Below are 25,803 nucleotides of genomic sequence, written 5' to 3'. Positions count from 1 at the left end.
TACTTCACCATTCAAATTTTGCTTCGGTTAGCCAAACCTTGTAATCTATCATCCTTGACTTTGTACATATTTTCCGCCGCTATTTCTGATTTCGCCATCACTTTTGAGTATGAGTATTTAGAGAATATTCGAATATTGTATTTTATCATTCTTGGCTTGGCAAACAGGCTTGTAAAATAACGATTTATTATTACTTCCAACGCTAACAGTCAGAATAGCCGAATAATTCGGACTCCAATGACGTATTTTAAAACCAAACAGAGTTCCTTTGGTTACTAACGATAATGAAAACAAATCATTTTACTGTTCTACATGTAAGCGGGCAAAGAGCAGGGTAGCGGTATCTCTCGATCCCACAATTGCACCTATAGATTATGTTGAGAAAGCTCTGTTAAAACAGAAATGCGAGTTGGAGATCGCGAATTTCACTGTTAAAACATACCTGCCTTAACGAATTCCTTACCATCATCGTCTTAAAATGAGCTGTAATTTCGTAGTTTGACAACTCAAATTTCAATTTAAAGCGATTAGATTTGAGTGATGCCATTTTGAAAATAAAACGTTAAAATAGCAAGGTGGCAAGGTAAGAAAAGGGGACAAAGTCCAAACAGAAATTTGACAGATGTTAAGGTGCACTCAGTGAAAGGGGCAAGAAAAAAATAAATATAAAATTAAAAAATCGCATCCACCCTTTGTTAGTGCTTGAACCAGACACTTTTGGCATGAAAAGTAATAATTAGCTCGCGCGGCCACCATTGCAGTAGTTGCCTAACCCAATTTCCATACATCCGCTTGGCATCAACAAGGCAAGTGTTACAGTAGAGTAATAATTTAGACAATTGTAAATATTTATGTGATCTGATGTTCGTGCCACATATGTGGCTTAAGTTTATGTATGTACCTACTTACTTATAAATGTTTACATCCCTTTTACAACTTACAAGTTCTTCGGCTTTCCCATAGTTCATATAATAGTAGTAAATAGTAAAATGTTGCGTGTAACTAATTGAAACCACTTTTTTGAACGTAAAACCCATACGATTTCCACTCCAACGAATAAGAATATTGTATGATTACGAATAATAATAATAGTTGGCACTTACACTCTTTGGTGTATGTTTGGCCGAGCTTGTCTTCATATTTGTGCTGTGTACCTTGATGTCTTTTCACAAATGGAAGAGCCTACAGTCTTATGTCGCCTTCGAAGGGCAGATCATTTTTCTGAGAATCTTTTCACGGCAGAAATAGTTTGTGACAGCCGCTGTTAAAAAAATTATTACGCAAGAAAATAATTTGTTCCAATTTCAAAGGGTGTACGGTTTGAACTGTAACTTATTGAATCCCAGTGTTGTATTGATCATATATGAGGTGATGAAAACAAGCTTTTAACAAATTTACTTTAACTTAACACACTGATTACCATGTCCTGCGCCTTCATGTCACACTGCATGATACTTTGCGTTAATAGAGTAGAGCAATATTTTAAAAAATTGTGGTCCAATTTTCATAACGCTACTATGGGTTTTACCATTCCAATTCAATCATATAGGGTCGTGTCGTACATGCAATATATACGACATATAAAAATCGTTATAAAATCTAAAATAAACAATAAGGCAGATCGGCGATCGCTCAGGAATCAATTTATACCACTTTTACACTGATTTCTAAAAAAATGCCTGCCAAGGCTCAGATGAAGATTTTATTTAAATGCTCTTGGCACTTAATGCGTTAATAATCTCCTACCAGCAGTGCATAACATATATTGTTTCATTCACATTTTGGAAGACATTGGCTTCTCTTCGATACTAAGCAATGCTTTTATTTAAATTAACGCATTCAGGGAGACCTTTTCTTGAATATTCGCACCGCTGTCTCAGTATTTCTATCTTTGCAGAATCTTTTGCATTTTTCAAGGTAAAAAGTAATGATGCAAAAATGGCTTTGAATATTCATAAGAAAAAACGTAAAATCTTTAATCATTATAGAGTTACTTAACCTCTATAATACGCTTACATAGTTGTCTGAAAACCAAGTTCCTCACTTTGAAAAAGCAGTACAGCAACCCCAAAAAACAAAAACCGTCCTTCCACCGAACGCAATGGCGCTATCGTCAACTGGTTACTGCCAATTAAGTAGCAGTTTATTTAATGCTTTGGTACATTGCTAAATCAAGCAATCAGGTTGGCACATTCGGCTTGCAACATACTGTTGTATGCAAGTTGCAAATATTTGCTTTCTTATTAAACGTTAAATGTAAGTGCAAACATTGGCCACCACCAATTGCGTAATGTGGCAATAATGCTATTCATATGCAACACCGGAGATGTGAATAAATATTTGCCTTTCCATATTTTGCATAAAACAAATATATTCAGAGAATTGAGGATGTCTCTGAACAGTTGTTAGTATACGAGAGCGGTTCAATAAGTCCCTAAAATTTCAAACAAATAGCCTCAACTTCCCAAATTTAACATTTTATTAAATAAAAACCAACTTTCAAACCAACGCAAATAGAACAAAAAGGACACTTATGAAAAAAGTGAATTTCGAATCAATCTCCTTCTCCATAATTGGTGCGGTAACGGCTGAAGCTAAGTTTGCCGAATCTCTACTTTATGATAGCGGACATTTAGTGAGCTGATTTCACTTTTTTTAGTAGAAAGCTAATCAATTAAACCAAGAAAATATCAATATCAATACTACTTGACTAATTCGAACTCACTTCCATGAGTTTTCTCAATTACGAGTAAAGATGCTCGAACTTGAGGAGTAATCAGGATTATCAGATGCGTCAGTGATTTCTATTTTGTATAAAAATTTGGATATGACAAAGCTAGTGGTTAGATGACTCTGTTTTAATCTTTTTTCACATAAATATTATCAAGACAAATTTTACGAGATTTTACAGCGCCTTTAGCTCATAAAACTGTTGACACACTGTTAATTGCAAAAGCAGATTTTATGGAACAGTTATCTATGCATATAACTGCAACTAATTTGAGCTTTTTAAGCACTTAATTTTGCAAATAATCGCTAATCAGATTAATTTGTTATCCAAATATGCAAGCAATGCAAGGCAATGCATAAAAAAGTGGTAAAACCAATCGCGACATTTTTGTTTTTTTTTCGTTCATTTCATTTTCTTCTTATTTAAGTAGTAAAGCAAATTACTAATCTTTTTCCCATTTGATTATTTATTCATTCATTGCAGAAACCATCGGCCACTGCAAAACCCACAAAGTATCACTACTATCCACACAATCAACATATTTACTTGCTGCCAGAGTGTGCGATACAGCAGGTCTGCAATGCGGTTTATGTGCGTCTAAATTACACACAGCCATTGTGCGCCTGTCCATCAAGGTGAGTACCACGACGACCTGTAGCAAATGAGTTGGGAAGTGTATGCGTGTATGTGTGCTTGTGTGCATGAATAACATGCAATAGCCAGTATGCCAGCGAATGGACATGTAAAGTAGTGGATTGGAAGACTAAATGGACAGCCAAACAGATGGTCAAATATACAAACTGACAGTTAAACGAATGATGAACGGAACGGTGCTGCTTGACTGGCCGTGTAATGGATACACATGTCTGCAAGCTGGCAGTTGGAAGCTGCACACATTTGAAGCTAAGCTGGGTGCCCAATCGCCCAGCGTAGCATTGCATGCTACATTCCTACAAATGTTATAAATATACCACATGACTTCTAACCGACTGCTGCCTACTGCATGAATAGAATTAAATAATTTCGCAATTGATTATATCGTTTTATAGAGGGAATGCCTGATTTTTTTACTATTTCATTTAATTTTTTTCTTGCTTTCTGTACTTTTTTCCATTTTACCAATGCGGCGCTGCTACGTTGGACCACCAGATATCGTGATCCCTGCTCGGCCAGTTTGAACGAGGACGATCAGCATACAACGAAATTGGTGGGCGATAGTAAAAAGAAGGTAAGTGAGAGGCGAGTGAAATGTGATGAATTATAGGTAAAATATATGGATAAATGTGCTAGTGTTGTGCGGAAGTGCAGCAGCAAATTGGAAAAGTGTAGACTAACAAGAAATCGTTTAAAGTGCTAGAAAAGGCAACAGCGAGTGGCATTAGCTAGGCAATGAGTGGGGGAAGAAGTGCATTTGACCATAGTTACAGAAGCTTAGTGTAAATAGTGAGAAATGGTGAGAAATTGAACTAAACGAAGAAGTAATATTTTGCACTTCTTTGTTTTATTATGCTTTTTTGTGTGATGTAATTATTTTAAATGAGTAGTTGGACTGTAGATTAGCCTGCACTTCAACTGAATTAAGTGAAGGTTCAAAGAGCCAAGTTGTGTGCAAAAATATACACATACATAAGTACAAACAAATGTATGCAAGTGTGAACACGACCTAATTAGTATGTGGAAAGGTTAATAATATAAGTATATTTCAATTAATAGAAAATGTAAGATATGTCTGTCTAAAATTACTTAATTAGATTTATTGCAGTTACAATTTACCATTGGCTTTAAGCAACTTAGTTAGGGGATGGAAATCAAATGCAAGTTCCACAACGGGTCTTAGGGCCACCGAGTGTCTTGTCTTAGACAAAAAACCTGACCAACCTAACCTAACCTACAATGTAGCACTCCACAATGGACAAACGTAGATTGCTATCTTGTAATCCAAAAGGCAGTCTAATGACCGCCTCTGAGTAGGCTATGGCAAACTTTTTAATGAATCTCTGCCATGAAAAGGCTTCTCATGAAAAACCATCTGCTGTTCGGAGACGACATAAAACTGTAGGTCCCATTTGTGAGAAAAACATCAATTCACACACTACAAATAGGAAAAGGAGCCCGGCCAAATACCCAACAAAGGGTATACATGCCAGTTATTATTATTATTATTAATCCGAATGTATCCCCATTGATTGCTCTTTCTTTCTTTCTTTTTGAAATCTTCATCATACTACTTTGTAATAAAAATATCTGTATTAACATTAATAAAAAAGTATTGCGCTACAAGTCAGTAAGAATTATTGCTCATAGATTGAAGGAAATAAATAAATAAAATTCGAACTACCAGTAAATTTAACTGGCAGATTGAGTCTTGAGAATGTCGAGTTTATGAAATGGTGTTATCTTTCTTGTGGGCACGCGCACAACACCTACTGTGAGGCGGTGCATTGTCGTAGTAAAAACAACTACAACAACAATAAACAATGCGATGTTGTTTTTCCTGCAACTTCAGTGCACAAAACGCGCTTATAGGTACTAATCTCATCCCTTAAGCTTAGTGTATAAAGCTTAGCACTGATCCAAGTGAGGCACTGTATATACTTTTAGTTCATATATGTAGGTACTTATATACATATATTTAACATCAGGAGGCTAGCGCAACGAATTTCGCGTAAAATTTTCCCAACTTTTTATGTCCATCAGTCAGAGCCTAGAATGGGACAATTCTACAATCATGGGCTGGCCATAAAATCTTTGTCAGATGTACCAACCTATTTTAAAAATATCTCATGAGAAACTTCTAGTACCTTTTGAATTCCTTGAAAATAAGTTCAAAACTAATTTGCGTTTGTTTGCGAAAATTGCCAAGCGTCCCTACTCACAATGAGATATTGCTAACATTGATATGGCGGCACATTGAGCTCACTAGTTATGAAAAATCAAATGGATTGGCCAGAAGAGATACTGAAAAGACCCTCTCTCTCTCTATCTTTAGTTAACATTACAGCTTTCGATTTGTTGCGCATATTTTTGAACTGCCCGGGCGTATGAGCAACAAGTACCCGCATACCTTTTCGATGCTCATAGCTCGAAAGTTTTCGAGCGTGAGTTCGAGTGTTTTGAGTTTTTTCAAGTTATTGGAGCGATACCTGTTTGATTATTTTGACTTTTTTGTCAGCACTGTCAATGTTAACACTGCACCGTTGGAAGCCTAAATATGCTGACAAATAAAACTGACAATTTTCCTTTAGCTGTTGAAATTGTTCAAAACCGCGAAAATTCCGAAGAAATATTTAAGCAGTTGAACAATAAACGAGTCTCCAGCGAGTATAGAACTCCTCGTACTACTTAAGTTTCTTTTACAAAATATGAGCAGACCAGCAAAAGTTTTCATACTCATGCTCTTGGTTCAGGCACTGCAGGGTTATCAAAGTTCTACAGAACGTATTGCCTGTGTGAGAAAATACAGAGTATATGGATAGCAAGAAACATCAGATATCATATCCTGTTACTGTAAAGATCCCTCAACTGCTATCCTTAGTAATTTTTTACTTTAGATGAAGATAAAAGTTAAACAGTCACTAACGGAGATTATCCTGTCTCTATTGAACGAAATTGCGACTGAGATTCTCTCAGTTTTATAGATAGAATTGCATCATTGCAATTGCATAAGCCCACATTTGAGCACACTCTTCTATGTCATCCTATATCTCAATAGGATAATGGTTATGTTCATAATTGACGCATACACCTTTTATTGGAGTTTTGGCCGAAGTCCTCCTCCTCTGTGTGTGTGCGTCTTGGTGTTTTTCCATAAATGGAGTTAACTACAGTTTTATGCCGCCTTCGAACGGTAGATGCTCTTTTATGAGGAGCTGCAATGTACATATACCATATAGTATACCATATTTTAGGCATATTCATATGAAAGACTTAAGCAACGAACTTCGCGTAAAACTAAAATACAAATATTGTTACAAAAAATTGTATGCAATATCCACTTAGATGTTGCCATCCTCTATGAGTATATCGATGAATTAAAACGCTAAAATAGTAGTGTGCGGTCGGGAAAAATTCGTGTCATTTTAGTACGCAGAAACGGTCGGTATGTGACTGGTACTGAACTCTACGAGGCCAACCTTTGCAACTCTCCTATATTAAGCAACTTTCGAAGAAACATGCCCCACTTGAGAATGAGCGTCGTACGTAGATGTACTCGACAACATAGATACAGGTCGTTTTTTAGCTTAGTGAACTTATTTAACATTTATCAAGGTGAATATGGTAACTTATTAAATTTCATATTATAAAGCTTCAAGTTCCTTTTTTTCAAGTTTTGCTAACTTATTTTTTTTATGCTGCAGTTGTAAATAAGGAAGAGGATGAACAATAGGAGCCATAAACGGTTAATTGTTAAGTTCTAGAACTGACATCGCTGGCAGAACCAATATGATAAATAAATAATTGTTTAATACTTATAATATAAGTTTATGCACCATCAGCATATCATATTTTGCACATTAGAAAGAGATTGTGATTACCAGATTGTGCCCCAAATGGAAAGCAAATTAGTACATCGAAATGCTGAAAATTTTGGTTGAGGTACTTAAGCGGGTTTTACTATACCCCCACAAGGAAAAAAAAGCATACAATGAGCTGATGAGTTGCAGCGGGTATTTGGTATGTTGAGAACTTCAGACTGCAGACAATTTTAATGCATCTTTAGATTTCTTAACCTTCATTTTCTATAACACCTGGGGCGATCTTTATTGCCTCAACGCTGAATGCCACTCAACGCTAATTATTTTGAATTTAAGCTCACTACAGTAAACGGCTAGTAGATGATTACCCACACACAATAGGAACCATAACCATACACCTAAATGGCAATTGAGCTACTCGACAACAAGTTGAGGCACAGCTCATTATAGTCACTTAGGCCTGCAGCTTGATTGCGCAACATATGGTTGGTAAGTAGATAGGAAGCTGTTCAATGCAAAATTCTTGCAATTATGCCTAATAAAGCAATTTCAATCTGGCGAAAATTTATTGTGACGCTAAAATGTTAAAAATCAAGCAGTACGTAATTGCAATGACTGCATTTTATGGCAGTCAGTAATCGAACTAAATGCATTTAACGCTAATAATGTGCCCAGTTAATGCTTTAATGATGCGAGAAACGAGGAGAGAAAAATTAAAATCAAATTAAACGGCATGAAATTATTTAGAATGGCTTCTCTGTGTAAAAGCCTGAGGTGATGATAGCGGGTTCGCTGGTAGATAAATCATTAGTAGACAAGCTGTTGCATACTGATCAGTCGAGTGCATTTAAAAACCTAGTAGTTAAAATGTTATCGAAGTCACGTTAGCTGCACTTACCATAAAGGTGGGAAGTGCATGTGTTTTTGTGAGTCTCGTTGTGGCGTAAAAATTAAAGCTAATGTAATGGTAATCAGGCATTTTATTGTGCAGGGTACTAAAACCTTTTCAATGTACTATGATAATCCATTGTCAGATGAGATAACATTGATATGCGGGAAGAGATCTGAATTTAGAAGCAGTTGGAAGTCGATGCCACTAGCTATTCATTAGAGTTGAATTATACATAGCACTATTCACACAGTAGGTATATATATTTATTTATGTATGTTTAAGCATACGTATGCAATGTTGGAATGGAACTTTCCCGTCTATCCATTAAATAATGTTAACAAAAACTTATATAAAAGTTTGATGAACTAGATAAATTGAAGCAACTGAAGCCTTGTTCACGACTTCCACATGAGATAAAGGTTTTCCTCTATGTATGGTCGTATTATTTTGCCAAGTTAGCCGGTTTTAGGTAAATATTATGGGGACCTAAAAGTAATGTCATATCTGCGCATGTCAATGCTTCTTTCTCATTTTTGAGCTCATTGTGTAATGAAAAGTCGTGCCAAAGAAATTTTAAAGTTCAAATAACTTGTTTAAATTTTCTTTCGCCATTTTGAGTGAAATGACTAGCCAAATACCAGAAGAGATTCATATCAGCCATTGCATGCTTTTGGAGGGTAGTAAAGCAGCAGTTGCTACCAAAAACATTTGCGAAGTTTACCCCATTGTCTTAGATGTTCGTGAATACCGAAGGTATTCTAAGTTCAGATCCGGCAATTTCGATCTTTCCGACTCACATCGATCCGGAAGATCAACGACTTCAGACAATGACGTATTAAAGGCGGGAGTGGAAGCAAATTCCTATCAGAAAATCGAGAAACTGTCAAATACTCTTAACCAACCTTGATGGACCACCCAAGAATGCTTGCAAGAAATTGACAAAACAAGCAGGGCCAGTGTTTGGGTTCCGCATTATCTGCGTGAAAAAAACAAAACCGATCCACGGCATGCATATTAATGCTTCAACGGTACAATACAGAACCGTTTTTTGATTGCTTGATGACAGCAGATGAAAAATGGATCTGTATGATAATCCAAAACGCAAAAGGCAGTGGCTCTCTCCGAACGAACCGCCTCGAAGGTTTGCTAACTGCGTTTCGTGGGGCTTTCGTAGAATCATTAATTTTGAAGTGCTCAAACCTGGAGAAACTTTTAATGCGGGCCTTTACTATGAACAATTCGGTCAAGTAAATTAATTGAAAATTATATTTTTTTGCAACAATATAATGCAAAAACATAAGAAAAACTCTGAAAAAATTAATGGATTAGGGTGAGAGGTACTGCCTCACCCACCATAGTCCCCCGACATTGCGCCATCGGATTTCCATTTATTCAGTTCACTTCAACACTTCTTAGCAAAATTTCATAATTTGGTTGATACGAAAAATGCCATCTACAGATGTTTTATTAAAACACCAATTGATTTTTATCGGTCCGGCGTAGAAAATTTGCACACTAGATGGCAAAAAGTTGTTGCCAACGCGGGTGGTTACATCATAACTAAAAAGAAGAACTTGTAAGATATTTATTTATTCGAACCCCGACTTTATTTTTCCGATCCCGCAATACTTAGAATAAGAGAAGTATAAAAATAATAAAAAGGTTATAACTTTGGCCTTATTATCTTTTGTGTACTCTACTCTTCGCAATATCCCATCCAAACCCAGGTCCCTCAATTAACTTAGGATGAAGCAAAGTTGAGCGGAGCGTATGGCATGTGCTTGCCTGCTGGTGGTACCAAGTCGATATCTCTACTCCTTTTTGTTGCTATAGTTGTAGCAAGCAAATTATTATTGAATATAGTTACTGATACCTGGCAGGAATTAGATGGCCGAATTGTAGCCATAGATAGATATGCTAAACATAAATTTCCAACTGAGTGTGATATCTAATAGCGGGGCTAGACTAGCTCCTTTAGAGGAGGAATATATCGCACTATATCAGAATTTCAGATCGCATCACGTAGGTGTATGAATCTTCGTCTTGTGAGAGCTGCATATTCGCAGATAATGTGCTCAAGAGTTTCATTATTAAGTTCGCAAAAACGACAAACGCTTGTTTCTGCCAGTTCTAGTTTCTTGAAACCATAACGAAGCATACAATTTGTAGTATCCAGTAAGAGTTCGGAAGTCCTCTCTATCCATGTTTAGGAGCTTGTTTGACGTTCTTCTGTAGGGAAGGTTAACTGTTAAGCCTGCTTCTGTCGAGGCCTGCTTTCTAAAGTCAGTGACTAAGCGGCGCATAATAAGCGTTATACTGCGCCGATAAGCTGGCAAGGTGGGAAACAAATTTTAAGTCAGTAAATTATGCCCAGTACGTGGGTATCTCTTTATTCGCAAGCAAGCTGTATATCAGGTCGGTCGACATCACGGAAGTCATCAATATATGGACGGCGTAGCCTATTTGTGAGGTAACCAGACAGGTCTGGCCTAGAAGTAATGTAATAATGAACGCAGAATTAGGCTCCTCAACAATTTAGATCGGTCTTTCATTAGTACAGTAGTTGTAATGGGAACGTAGAGGATTTTTGTCGCGACTGCATGAGCTAGGAGAATGTGGAGAGGGTTTGGGACTTCATCTGCCACTGTCCCGCTGTAGCCCGAACGCGGTATCACTGTCTAAAATCTTGCTTATTTGCCAGACGTGGAATCTGCAAGCATCCACAATATTTTATCGTTTATCATGTGGTTAGACCACATCGCTGATTAGAGTTGCGCCTAAGCAAGTGGTATGGTCTAAGTGCGCCCTTCTACATAATCGTAAATACCGCCGTGTCCTTGCTTAACCTAATTAAAGTTAATTTCGTTTGACAGTTAATCGTCGACTTTTTATTTTTGCGAACAGCTATTTTTGAATGAATTTTGCATGGATAGCCAAAAATTCTTTTGATCTTTTCGATAATTTGCGGATTCCTGATTCCTCGTTTTTTTAGATTCTGTAATTTTTGAAGTGTTCGCTGATGTATCGGGTGGTTGAGAGCAGCAATTACACTGAAATATATATACAAAACCTCCCCGAATATGTGGGTTAAATATATTCAGCACAACCTTTCCATATACAGGGTTGGCCATATTAAACTGACCCATTGAGTAACCCTATAACTTTTTACTGTAATTTCAGATCAGCTAATGACATACCGCGTTGGAAGCGTCAGTCGAAGGAGATTTATACCATGAAACAGTACACCCCAATAGAACGCGCTGAAATTGTTCAGCTGTACATTCAAAATTCCTTCTCGATTGTAAAAACGCAACGTGCGTGGAGAAAAAAAAATAAAGTGAAAAGTGCGCCGTCAAAGAACGCAATCAAGCAAATGCACAAAAGATTTTTGTCTTCCGGCACTGTGGCTAATACCCGACGTCCAAATAAAAAGCGGCCAAGACGATCTAACGAAAATATCGCGGCCGTACGAGCCAGTATCGAGTCATCGCCGCGAACGTCAGGTAATCGTCGTTCTGCTCAGTTGGACATCCCTCGGACCACTCTACGACGTATCATTCGTTTGGATTTGGGGATATTCCCGTACAAAATACAACTAAATCAACAACTGTTGCCGGCCGATAAGCCTCGTCGCTTGGAATATGCCAATTTTGTCGTCCGAATGGCCCAAACTGATGAGGATTTTTGGCATCAAATCATTATGAGTGATGAGGCCCATTTCTCCTTGAACGGAACCGTAAATAAGCAAAATTGCCGTTTCTACGCCACTGAAAACCCTCAAATTATTGAAGAGGTACCTCTCCACGACCAAAAAGTTACATTCTGGTGTGGCATTTGCGCTGATATGGTCATTGGGCCATTCTTCTTTGAAAATGGTCAACACCAACCATTGACCGTCAATCAAGAGCGTTATCGGGCCATGATAACCGATTTTGTGATGCCGATTGTTCGTGAAAATGGTATGGAGCACTTCTGGTTTCAGCAAAATGGCGCACCACCACACACAGCACGAGCCACCGTCAACTTATTGAAGACTTTGTTCCCTGGCCGTTTGATATCAAAAAGCGGCGATTTTGACTGGCCGCCACGATCACCGGATTTGACGCCACCGGACTTTTTTCTTTGGGGCTATTTGAAATCTAAGGTTTACGTCAACAAGCCAAAGACACTAGGCGCACTTAAGGCCAATATCCGACGGGAAATAGCCGCCATATCGGCCGAGACGCTGGCCAAAACTATGGAAAACGCCGAAAAACGGGCACATTACGCTATACGAGCTAAGGGCGACCACTTACGCGATATCATATTCAAAAAGTGATGTAAACGAATCTCCTTGAACTAAATTAAATGTTTTTCACAATGAAACACAAAAAAATGTTTCTTTTCCCATATTTTTTTAATAATCACATGGGTCAGTTTAATATGGCCAACCCTGTATAAAGCACACCTTTTCATTGCACTATTAATATTAAGCTTTAACGTCCTGAGCAACATTTGAGCATGGAAGAGTAACCCTCCTAAGTCTTTTTTACACTGGATTATTGTATGGAGTTCTCTTTTCACTTACGACGTTTACATTTCACATGTGAACAATCTGTCGCTCGGCATCTTCAACTGAATCAAAATGCTTTGAAGAGTTAAAAAATTGATTACTGTGTCAATTAATAACAAAATTCTGCTGGCATCTGAGAGTTATATCTCCAATTTTCATATTGAAACCATTTCCTTCGTTCATTACGCTCGTTGTTATTGTAGTATTGTTGATTCTCGCCCGGATTAAACGCCTTGCGGATTAAAAATTCACGAGTGTAATGGTAAGGAGTTATTTACAGTTGCCGATCTGACAATTTTTATATGCTTTTAACGCAACATTTTACCTTGGTTGCGATATTCTATTCGTGCACCCAATGTAAGAACATATTCGCAATATATTCTGAAGGTAGTCCGATCTATAGAATTTTATTGCCCTGAAGTAAATATTTTTTCTATATTAGGTGCCATTGGTAGGTAGGTAGGTAGGTTGGGAGGGTGTCGTAACGACACACTTAGACCACACTTAGATCCATTGTGATACCACTGGAGCTTATCCTTACCCTACATGTTCCTTTTCAAACCATCCGGTAGCTTTAATAAACGAGCAGAGCTTCGTTAGTTTTATATGCGCTATGTCCGCTACATCGGTTAAAAATGCCATATCAAGAGTGCGAAGCCTCCTCATAGCTAAGCTTTCACACTCACATAAAAGGTGTCGGACTGTTTCCTCTTCTTCTGTATTAAGATAGCTTCTACAGAAATCGAAGTACGGGAGTCCTAACTTTCTAGCGTGGCTGCCTATTAAACATAGCTTCTCTGTTAAAACTTAACAAGATTTTCCATCGACCGCTGTTCCGTCTCGGCCATGTCTGTCTGCTTATTTCGCATGCTGTAAGATTTTACCAACTTGTATTTACCTTTTTGATGGTGTCCCTATCTATAAGTAATTTACAAGTGGATATAAGCATGGGTATCAGCGCCTTATCCGGTTGGAGATCCAACGTTGTACCGGTTCGAGCAAGTTTATCTGCCTTACAGTTCCCTGCTATATTCCTATGGCCTGGCACCCAAATAAGGTGCACTTTGTAGCACTTAGATACGTCATTTAGAAGTTTAAAATATTCTAAGACTGTTTTTGATGAGTGTGTTTTATATTCAAGTGCTTTTATTGCCGCTTGACTGTCCGAGTATATGAAGACTTCATTTATGGATAACACTCTCGCTTTTATTACCGTAAGTCCCTCTTTTATGGCAGTGACTTCCGCCTGAAAGACACTGCAATGATCAGGTAGGCGAAATGGTTGGCTAACTCCGAGTTTATCGGAGTAAACCCCTCCACCCACTTTGTTGTCTAGTTTTGAGCCATCTGTATAGATGTTTATATAATTTTTCCACACAATAAGGCCGTTATCCCATTCCTCTTTGGAAGGAAGTACTGTGACGAAGGATTTATTTAAGTTGATATCCTTGGTGTTACAGAAATCTGTTGTACCATGAATGCAGGGCAATATTTCTAAAATTGAAGAGTGCCCTCTTAGTCTTAGTCTTTAGCAGCTGTTTGCTTACCGAATTGCTCTATTGGTAAGAAGTTAAGCATGATATTTATTGCCTCTGTGGGTGTAGTCCTAAGGGCCTTGCAGATGCAAAGAGTGGCCATTATTTGTACATGTACTATGGTTTTTTAAGGCAACGCCGATCTTAAAAGTGGAGATATGAGAGGACATCTAAAGATCTTAGAAGACTTTCGACACACTCCTATACTACACAGGGTGGATACAATATCTCCCAAACCCATTCTCTACAGAAACTTCCGAATTATTATTAATGAACGAACAACTTGGAGAACTAATTCTATCAATTTCAAGCCTGGATCTCAATTATGGTTCACTGATGGGTCCAAGCTGGAAGATGGTAGAGCAGGGGCAGGAATCAATGGGCCTAAATTTAAAAAATCGATTCCGATGGGACTCTACCCAACAATATTCCAGGCAGAAATACATGCCATTGAAATATGTGTGAGAGAATGCCTTCGCAGGAAAATGAGAGGTACTCACATCTACATACTCTCAGATAGTCAAGCGGCTCTAAAAGCCCTTCTATCAACAACTATCACCTCTAAATTGGTAAATGATTGCCTAAACCTTCTCAACATGTTAGGAAACCTCAACACAGTAACTCTAGTCTGGATTCCGGGACATGAAGGGCATGAGGGGAATGAAATGGCTGATGACCTCGCAAAACAAGGAGCAAATATGCAACTTACTGGTCCTGAGCCTTTCTGTGGACTCACGAAAAGCCACATTAATGAATTCCTCAGGAAATGGGAAGAAAGGAAATTTGCTGCACACTGGCTAAATTGTGCCGGTCAGCGTCAAGCCAAACAATTTCTTAGTCCCAACAAAGGAATATCAGACAAGCTACTCTCACTAAACAGAGTAGATCTGCGTCTTTTAACAGGATACCTCACAGGTCACTGCAGCCTGAGGTATCATTTAAATAACATTGGTCTATCAGAGACCAATGTCTGCCGCTTTTGCGAAATGGATATAGAAAGCTCAGAACATGTGCTTTGTGAATGTCCTGCGCTGGGCAGACAAAGACTTCACCACCTTGGTGGTATCGTAGTATCTCCATGTAATCTTTGGAACAACAAACCCACAATAGTGCTAAAATTTATAAAAAGCCTTAAACTCTAGGGTTACAAAAATAGGTCTTGCACAATAGATCAACTCTGGTCGCAGTGCGTAATGGCCTTCTAATAATAATAATGGTTTTTTAATATATAAGTATACCGTATGTTAGGATTGGTCTGACAATTGCTGTGTAAAGCCAATATACGATAGATGGGGAAAGACCCCAACTTAGTCCTATCAGCTATTTACAAGAGTAGAGTGCTATTGTCGCTCTTTTTACTCTATCTTCGACATTGCCTTCCAACTAAGTTTTTTGTCTACATAGTATTACACCTAAATAGCGGGCCTCATCACTGAATGACAGTGCCGTTCCATCTAGAGTCGGGGGAGTTATATTTGGAATTCTATGTTTCCTGATAAATAGGATGAGTTCAGTTTTATTGGGGTTGGCGCTTAGCCCATTTGCTTTTGACCAGTTTTCAACCATGTTTAGTAAATTTTGCATGACTTCGCAAAGTGTATTGGGAAATTTCTTCTTACTACCATTGCAACATCTCTAGGCTTCTTAGCAAGAAGTTTATTGCCAGCACCCAGAGGATAGGGGACAGCACACCGCCTTGAGGTGTTCCTCTACTAACTTTTTTCCTGAGCTTTGAGACACCTAGGGTTGCGATCACAAATCTGATCAAGAGCATGTTTTTAATGAACTCAACCAGATCCCGCCATGGGTAATAATAAAGAAAAGTGAGCCGTATGACGTTAAACGAGGATACAATTAGGTTCATGTGTACTTAGCCCTCTGCACCTCTCCCACTCTTTGATTGACGCCTATAGCCACCTAGGCGATTTTAATGAGTTTTACTAAGTCAAGTAATAGGTTTTACTTTTATCGTTTAGCGCCCCTCTACTGTGTTGAATGCTTCAATGCGTTCTACGAATGTAAGAAGGAAATCATTTTACGGAAGATTAATGGACTGTCTGAAACTAATGGCGGCACACAAGTATTTAAGCAAATAAAGATTCAAGCGACTCTTTTGTCTAGCTCGCACTAAATAGTTATAAATTAAATAACTGAGATAACAGAGTTAATAACATTTTTATACCCACACATTTGTATACCACATAAATGATTTATCATTTTTTTCAAAACCAAAAAAAAACTAAAAAACGCAACATTTCAATAAGTTTCAACCTACCCCTTATTAATAAATTTCTTAATGCGCCAGTGTATAAAAATCCGCTTGTATTGCTGCAACACAGCATTAAAACCTCATTTAATGACAAATAAAACCGCTAATCACGATTTTTCCACACATGCTGTTGTGCTGTTGTGCAGTCGTACAGAAAAATCAAGCACGGCAAACGCCAGAACTAAAGGCAAAAACCAATAAGAACAACAAATGTATACACATATCCACACATACAACGCCTAGCCATAGCGGCAGCAATTACCAAAGTGCAGCAATGCAAAAATAAAAATACATACACACATACATATGCATTTTTATAAAAAATGCTACACTTCCAGCAGCAACCAAGCACACTCTCACACATCTAGGTCTGCCCCATGGCACTTGCAACTGGTTCCACGGTAAGTCAAAGCGCCTCTAAACCCGCCATTGGCGATGTATCGCGCCAAGAGCAACACACACGGCATGCTTTTGCAATAAAGCGAACCAACATCGTGCCCCAACTGCGCTATCCGTATGCATGCTGTTGCCGTTGCTGGGTTTCAGATTTTTTCTTTATACGAGTACATATATATGTATGTATGTATGGGCATACATATTTTTTCGATTCTATTTTTGCTGCTTGAGTTTTGCATGTTTTCTATTGCTTGCTATTTCGCCTGTAGCTAAGTATATACATATGTACATATGGCTCTATATGCATATGTATGAAAGCATATTACCCTTGTTGTTGTCTTTATATGGTACTTGCATTGTCGTGGCTGCAGCCACTTCCAGCTACCATCAAATTGCCGTCTAATTTACGCCAAAGCTGTGAGGCTTTTCTGTCTCACGCGATGCAATTTAATGTAGTTGGAATGGAAAGCAGCAGCAGCAGTAGCAATGTTAGCAGCGACATTTAGCGGACACCTGGTGATTTGAGGAGACAAACAATAATTTATTTTATTTTTACAATTAGCGCATACACATCTCCTACGTATATATTTTATTTAAATTTAGGCGTGTTATCAATTGTGATTACTAATTTTTCTAATACTATTAAAATTGCCAGTAATTGGGTTATTATGGTATGTACAATAAATCAACCAATTGAACCGCATTTAAAATGATAGCTAATTTATAATTTTTTATTGTGCGCGAGATTATTTTAATGGACGTGGACACCTACTGAGAATATTGCGCGAAAGCTTATAAACGATTCATTGAGTTTGAATATTATGTTCGCCCAAGTTCTTTCTGGCGCCTATTTGCAATCTAATCAAATTAATTCAAACACAGCAAAAACTGTATATGTATTATTAATATTTGTATATTATTGCCACTTATACCCTTTATTTGGTATTTGGCCGAGCTTCTCCTCCAATTTGTGGTGTGCGTTTTTATTGTTAAGGCGACTCCGAACGGCAAATGGTTTTTTACGAAGAGCTTTTTAATGGCAGAAATACACTCGGATCTTTTCCATAACCTCCCCAGTGGCGACTACTATTAGAAAAAACTTTTTCTTTTATTTGGTGTCGTGCGCGGATCCATGAATCTTTACACTTCCGAATGGTAGTTACTCACCAACCCATTCGGCTACGGTGCCTGCCAACAAATCCCATATTTATTATATAACTTTTCATAATTAGTGCGCTATGCATAAACTTGCCTTAACCGCTGTTAATTGGTGCCCCTACTATTTCTTCTCATACACACCGGATTGCAAAATTATAAACACACGACTATTTAAAAAATAATAATAAAATAATAAAAACGCCATATAACCCAAAGTTTCAAACTTTGTATTCGCAAAAAATTTTTTTAAGATTTCCTCAAAGCTTTCAACTTTTAAATAATTTTTTTTAAGATTTTTACTGTGTACCTATACAGTTTCAAGTGACTACAAAATACCGTTGGTTTTGACAATTTTTTTTCCTGAGGTATGACGCCTTTTCTTACGCATGAAGCACATACAAGCTGAAGAAAAGTGTGGCACCGTCAAAAAAAAAATTGTGGAAAATCAACGATATTCTGTAGTCATTTTTTTATGAATTCTGGTAAAGAAATTTGAAAGTTGCAATGAAATTTAAAAAATTGTGTACAAAGTATTTTTGGAAGAAATTAGTAGTGTGTTTATAATTTTGCACACCTCGTTGGAAGAAATCGTAAGGGTACGAATTAATTGTGGTTAGGGCAAGTATATGTATATAATTACGACTTACACCCTTTTTGGGTGTTTGGCCGAGCTCCTCCTCCTATTTGTGGTGTGCGTCTTGATGTCCACAAACGGAGGGACTTACAATTTTAAGCCGGGTCCGAACGGGAAATATTTTTTTGGGCGACCGATATTAGAGAAAACTTTTTCTTCATTTTGAGTTTTTACGGAGATTCGAACCTACGTTCTCCAAATTCCGAATGTTAGTCTGGCATCAACCCAGTCGGCTAGTGTACTTGTGCAATAATACTTTGCTTACATAAAAGTTATTCGCAGTAGCCCGATCTAAGCTCTAATAAGATAATAAGTTTTAACCGATTTCCCAAGGGTGGATGCACAGACATTCGTGGCTTACTACATATAATCTTGTTGATATTTTGCAAGTTACTGCAAGGAGAACACATTTATCTTCTCTTGTCAAATTATATTTTTTTATTAATATATTTCTCTTATTTTGGAAATGCCAAAAAAATTATGGCACATTACTACCTCTCTTTACCTGTCAATTAGTGCTCAAAGCACAAAATTTCTTATCAACCTTTGTAGACAGGACATTCGTTTACCAACCTCAGACCTTGGATGAAGATGTGGTAGTTGCGAGCTAAGCGACCACGACCTTTAAGAGGTAAGCGCCATATAACAGTAATTCTCAAAAAAGAAAAAAACGTGATATCGCTGTTATAATTATAATTGATGAAAAATTGCTCAACTTTGGTAGAAATGATGAACCCAAGAAAAAAATACCCCACGCCTAGATGCATCTCAGAATCCACTAAAACGAAATGATATCGAGACCTGAAGTTTCTGCCTCAAACTGGTAGAGATTTGGATCTATATTTAGCTGAAAAATTCGTATTTTGTAGAAACTGAATAAAGAAATTGAGTCAATGTCGGTGCTCATCATACGTATATATCTTTCGTTTCAAAAATTAGCAAGGATAAACCCACTTTATTCATGTTTAAAATTTTTAAACATCGGCCTCAAAAAGATCAACCTTCTCAGGACCAATTGCGGATTCACTCAATACGCTTTACACGAAATGATTGTTGTAGTCGAAAAGCATACAGAAGCAAGGCCTGAGGGCATTATTTCGATTTGCTTGTGACATTTAGAACGCATTAAAGCGAGAAGCAGATTTTGAGATAAGATAATGCCCGCCAGATGTATTATATATTTTCTTGAAACTGAAGCCTAACGTAGTTTTATTATTATTATGGGAAGCATGGCTCGTGGACAGTTAAGTTGATAGTTAGGTATATAACTTTGGACTTTTCTTTTCTTTTTAAGAAGATCTTGGTAAGATTTAAGAATTTGATCTTCGTAAAACTCAGTCGGAAATATGGAGAGCGAGACTATTGGAGATTACAGATTACAGGCGGCGAGCGTCAAGAGGCGCTTCCGATACTCTACTCAAATAAGTCCAAATTACATTGAACATTGAACAAAAACCTAATCCCAGAGGTAGTTAGAATTTTCAAAAAATTGGATTTTTTTTAATTAATTCATTTTACAAATATTGTGAGAAAATTTGAAATGAATCCAACAAATACTTTTCGAATTATTTAACAATTAACAAAGGGCGTTCGGAGCTTTCGCAAAACTTTAAATACGTTTTTCTCAAAACCATGTTTTTTGAGCTGGTGATCACTAAAACTTAAAAACCGCTTGGTAGATTTCAATAAAATTTATATGGTACTGCTTTTGAAAAACATAAAAAATTCGTGCCTGATCGAAGGATTTTTTTTTCAAAAATTTGAATTTTCTTTAACAATTAATTGTCGGTTTTTTTTTCTCGAAAATCTGAAAAATATTTTCTGCGGCCGCCATATTGATAATTTTGGAAAATGCTTCGACCAGACACAAGGTTATCTATTAATAAAACTAATTTCTCTTGTCCGATTGATTTTATTTGAATCTCCGAGGACTTGTAATGATAATCGCAAGGGACTTCTGGAGAAACGCGTTGGACACAATCAGCGAGAACTTTTATAAAAACAACTGTTTTTTTTTAATTTTGCGAAAGTCAAGTCGAAACCCAATGCATTAACGCTATGTTTTTTATTTTTGTAAAATAAAGCAATTGACTAGCGAATTAAGTGATATTTTAAAATATTTATTTAATTCTTTTATTTTTATTTTATTTAATTGACACTAAACTCCTAACCAGTGGTTGCACAATAGCAATAAATGCCACATAACTTTCATTAGTACACAAATTTGGAAAATCCGAGTTAATGTCAAAGTGCCTGAGTTATTGTCTACTATATTCCTTTCTCTTGTGAAAATGGGTTATCTTTAGACATTAAAGCCCACAAGCGCCCCACGCGCCTTGGGAGTGCAATACACTGCCGTCAGGTTCAACGCTTAGATGACGAAACCCGTATTTTGCTGCTGGACGACACGCATCGCATTTATTCATATACGTACATACAGAAGTATATCTACATTCATGCATACAAATTTAATAAAAGAACATTTTCTAAATTCGAGTTTATACATTTTTTTTCTTCGGCTGTATCTCTATCTAAAAACACTGGCACTCTTCTTCTATTCCTTTGCACCTTTCAAGCAGGCAATTACTTTGGCGAAGACATGCGAAGCCACGACAGAGATGCGAGAATGCAACTCACCCAAAGATTGGTCATTATTGGCGCTACAGAATATACGCACTGGCAAGTCACATTATTTAATCATCTGCAGGTGTCCGGATCATTTCAAAATGGGTAAGTTTCCGGCGGTGAGCCAAATGCAAGATGCGCAATTAATAAACAATTTTGCTACACAATAAACAATTAAATGCACAATTCTATAAAATCGATAAATAATTGTATAAAATTGCAACTTAATTAAACGAATGCAATTTTACTGGTTTTTTTAATATTCTGGTTGCTTTTCCGCTCTACTCTTCTCGCCCACAGAGGGTCCAATGGCCCATGATCAGCCCAAATACGCCAGTGTACCCGGCATACGAGTGTTTGGCATGATGTGCGTCAAGCCTGGCTACTCAGTGCGCAAGCCATCCTCACAACCACCCAAACGCTATCAGCTACAGAAACCATTGTACCGGCCAGGTACGCAAAGCAGTAGCGCCTACATAAATGTGCCACAATATGGTGTTAAAGACACGTACGGCCGTCCAAGCTCATCATCGTCATCATTTTCTGCCTCATCGTCGGCGGCCAACAACAACAATTACCACCCGGAAAATAGCTTCGCAAACCAACATCAAGCTGGCGGCTATCAGTATTTGAATCGACCAGACACTAACAACAATATTAACCCACATCAATCGCTCAGTGTTAATAACTATCGACCGGATACACTCGCTTCGATTAATAATTTCCCAACGGGTATCTATGGACGCAACAATGAACGCAAAGGTGAAACACCAATTGAGGCAGCAAAAGATGAGGATAAATCATTGATCACAAGCACACAACAGTCAGCTGAAACTGCGGCTACTGCTGGCATTGAAGAGACAACGGCGAACGCGAACTTAAGTAGCGACGGAGATTTGGTGTCTGCTGCTTCCCAGCAACAAAGCGAAGAAGAGGCACAATTGCGTCAAAAACGCTCAGTAGTCGTTGGAGCGGCAAACGATTGGGAACACAATACGCCCGAATTCCCGTGGGATCGTGTAATGGAGTTTCAGCAGACGATCGTCTGGGATTAAGAGGAAGGCGGCAGTGGCGTATGAGTAATTTTCTTCTTCTTCTTCCTTTTTTAAGTGTGAAAGTGATCGTCGTATCGGTAAAAGCCCGAATAGAGTTAATATTACAAAACAGTGAAAACGAAAGTAAAATTAAGCGTATAAAGTTGTAACAGGCGTGGAAGTTTTGTGAAACAAAACTTTAAAGTTAAAGAGGCCTTTTTTTTAATAGTCGTATTTATTCAAAATACTACTGACTGAAAGAAAATAAAAAAAAGAGTCTTAAATGCTCAATAATTGATATTAAGAAAATCATAGCAGGAGTATGCAGGAATATTAAAAGAGAAAGCATTAAAGCTTAAACACACAAGGATTTTTTTAAGAATAAAAACACATGATTTATAGAGAAATTAAAAAATATTTTAAAAATAATTCAAATAAACCACGAAACATATAAATGTAATAATAAATATTACAAAGCATGAAGTCGACTATAAAGGGGTATAAGCCTTGCTCTGGCATTTAGCTACAATTGATGTCAAAGTTGATACTAACCTAGACATTTATTTCATCAAAAAAAATATATTTCTAAATAATATATTAACTAAATTTAATCAACACGTTAAAGTAGCTATTTTAAAAATAATATCATTATCGTAGCAACTAAGTTCCATTATTGATAGACGTTTATCGATACTCTAAATTGTATGCTTTTTAGTGCGGAAATACTTTAGTGCTTTGCCTTTTGCCAATAGTGTTGAATTTTTCGCCTACATATTTCACACTAAAATATATAGATAAACTAAATAATAAATAATATATGGATTTAACTATATTAGTATTTAAATATACGAGTATAACAAATTAATTGAAGCATTTCGTTAAATCCATTGAAGTGCTTTGATTCATTTGTTTTAGTCTATTTTTTCGATACACTCACACACACACACACACATGGATAGTTAATTTACGATTTAGTGCGAAAAAGTTTTAGTAACTGTAACGTAGACACCGTTTTCAGTTGAAATTTAAAAAGAGATCAACATAATTAAACATAAAGTTTATTTAAGTATTTGCATATAGTGAAAAAAAAAATTATTTATTTTATGCATAAAATTTAAGCTGCATTTATTAGTTATTAATTTTAGTAACGACATAAACGCATTAAATTGCATTTTGTAATTCGCTTGTAATTTGTAATAAATTATTTTTTATTGAAAATAAAAACAATAGCGTTTCATTGAATTTCGGGAATAGAATTAAATAGAGTAGATAGATAAATACTTGTGGCGCCGATATTTCTGACCTTTTCCTCCGGTCGCACAGTGGGGATTTTTTGACACATTTTGCTCAAATATGGCTACAGGAGCCAGTTGTTGACCAATTTTAATAATATTTTTCTTAAAATGCTCGTAAATGATTTTGGAAGAGATTATCTAAGTGCGAATTAAAGTTTTCTTTTTATATCAAAACACACCCTTAAATAGAGGTACCTTTGTGAAAAATTCAGAAAAACTTGAAAAACAAAAATTATATGTATTATATTTAAATTCGGTTTGGAATTTTTTCATTGATGTTCTAATCAACGGTAATACATCAGGGGTGAAATCATACCCGAACTACGTAAGAACTACTACTAAAAACGTAAAAACTAATTTTTTCCAAGGACAAACCTGAATATTCACCGGAAAAATTGCAAAAAATTGATACATACGTTTTTGGGGTTGCAGAGTACGAATTCATTATCAGTTTGCCCTTTCGCGGTCAAATTAAAGGTCAATTCAAGGCCAAACTCAGAATATTCACCGGAGAACTAAAAAAAAATAGATGTATATGCTTTCGGATTCGCTGATTCCAAATTCGTTGTCAGTTTGTTATTCTGGGGTCAAATTGAAGGGCAGTTCAAGGTCAATTACAGAATATTCACCGGAAAATTAAAAACAAAATTGATGTATTGCTTTTAGCATTGCTGAGTCCGAATTCGTTGTCATTTTGCTCTTCTAGGGTCAAATTGAAGGGCAGTTTAAGGTCAAACACAGAATATTCACCGGAAATATTCAAAAAAAGTTGAGGTATATGTTTTTGAGGTTACTCAATCAGAATTCATTGCCCATTTGCCCCTGCGAGGTCAGATCTATATGCACTTGGTTTTAGTCCAAACTATTCAATAGCCTTCACATCGGGGGAAGCACTCCCGAATTAGGGTGAAACTCTCACTCACCCCTTAAGGGATGCTGAGAATTTGCATACTTGCCGGGATGTATACCGTTCATTAGAACTACAATAAAAAAAATGCCAAACCGAATTTGAATACACACAATTTCTTATTCCTAAAGTTCTTTTAAATTTTTCACAAAGGTACACCTACAGCAAAAAAAAATTTAAATTCGGGCCTGGACATTCTCATCCCAAGTTATTTAGGAACATTTTAAGAAAAAAATTATTAAAATCGGTAAATAATTGCCTTCTCTAGGATTTATGAACAAAATGTGTCCAAAAATTCCTATTGTGGGCCGGCAGAAAGCGGTCGCTCTCTAAGTATGCGATAATATAATATTATCAGCGATCAATTCCCTCTTCGCCTGTCAAGAAGTAACCGGACAAGAAATATTAGTTAAGGAATTTCGGAGACAAACGGCAAATGGGCTGACACAAAGAGTAGATGAAGGGAAAGAAAAATTACTCATCATAAAGGAAAAATTACAGAAAAAGAAGGGGACGTCAATAAATATCGAAAATAAAGTTCTGCTTGTTATGATGAAAATTCGACATTATTTGGGTCTAAGAAGTCAAAAATTTAACAAAAAACAGGTTGTTATATTACATTTTGTTATATTTGTAAATCCCAGCCACATATTTGCTTGGAATGCACCAATAAAGCTCATTAAAAGTATATTCGCCTACATTCATTCAGGTTACATCTATTGTATATTTTAACTTTAATATTGTCGGTCCCACGAAAAGTGTAACGACGGCTCCCAGGGACCGGAGCCGGCCACGGGGAAAGAGCAGTGGCAGTCCCCAGGGACCGTGGTCGCGCTCAGCGCTTTAAGAGAATAATAAAATAAACAATTTTCAGGCAACTGCCTTTGATTTTTATCTACGACATTACGTTAACGTACTTATACAGTTGTCATTACTACAGTATTACCGAATAAAATCTGAGAGATCTTCTGCTAGAATGCATGATAAGCGTCCCCCTTCGCTAAAAGCATTTCAAGTACCAATTGGAAGGGTGGAATACACACTATAGCAACTTTGGTAGGGTACGAGATCCCTCTGAACCTCGGCCGTGCTTAAGTTCCGGCAACCGTTTGCAATGCAACTCCATATTGAACCAAAATGGTTTTCCCTTACAATTAGGTATCAAACCACAACCACCACGATGTTACCCAAGAGGTCGTCCTCAGGAACAGTTCGTAGTGAGTTCCAAGAGCTCCTATTACAGTTAAAGAGCTTCAACTGCCTCTCGAGACCCGCATAACTTTGGCCCAATTACGTTCTG

The 25,803-nt window shown here is 37.0% G+C and overlaps 1 protein-coding gene across 1 annotated transcript in view; it reads left to right on the top strand.

The window, feature by feature from the left end:
• LOC128862512 (uncharacterized) overlaps positions 1 to 22,500 on the top strand; it is a 119,555-nt gene extending 97,055 nt beyond the window's left edge. Inside the window, exons 2-5 of the mRNA XM_054101175.1 lie at positions 3,215 to 3,366; positions 3,881 to 3,959; positions 21,219 to 21,372; positions 21,568 to 22,500. Of these exons, the coding sequence (XP_053957150.1) occupies positions 3,215 to 3,366; positions 3,881 to 3,959; positions 21,219 to 21,372; positions 21,568 to 22,322 (1,140 nt within the window). The 3' untranslated portion in view covers positions 22,323 to 22,500. The remainder of the gene's footprint in view (positions 1 to 3,214; positions 3,367 to 3,880; positions 3,960 to 21,218; positions 21,373 to 21,567) is intronic.
• The last annotated feature ends 3,303 nt before the right edge of the window (positions 22,501 to 25,803 follow it).

Source organism: Anastrepha ludens, chromosome 4, assembly GCF_028408465.1.
Source record: "Anastrepha ludens isolate Willacy chromosome 4, idAnaLude1.1, whole genome shotgun sequence".
In the NCBI taxonomy this organism is placed as follows: Eukaryota; Metazoa; Arthropoda; class Insecta; order Diptera; family Tephritidae; genus Anastrepha; species Anastrepha ludens.
Note: the sequence above shows the minus strand (reverse complement) of the source record. Positions and strands in the feature narration are given on the sequence as shown.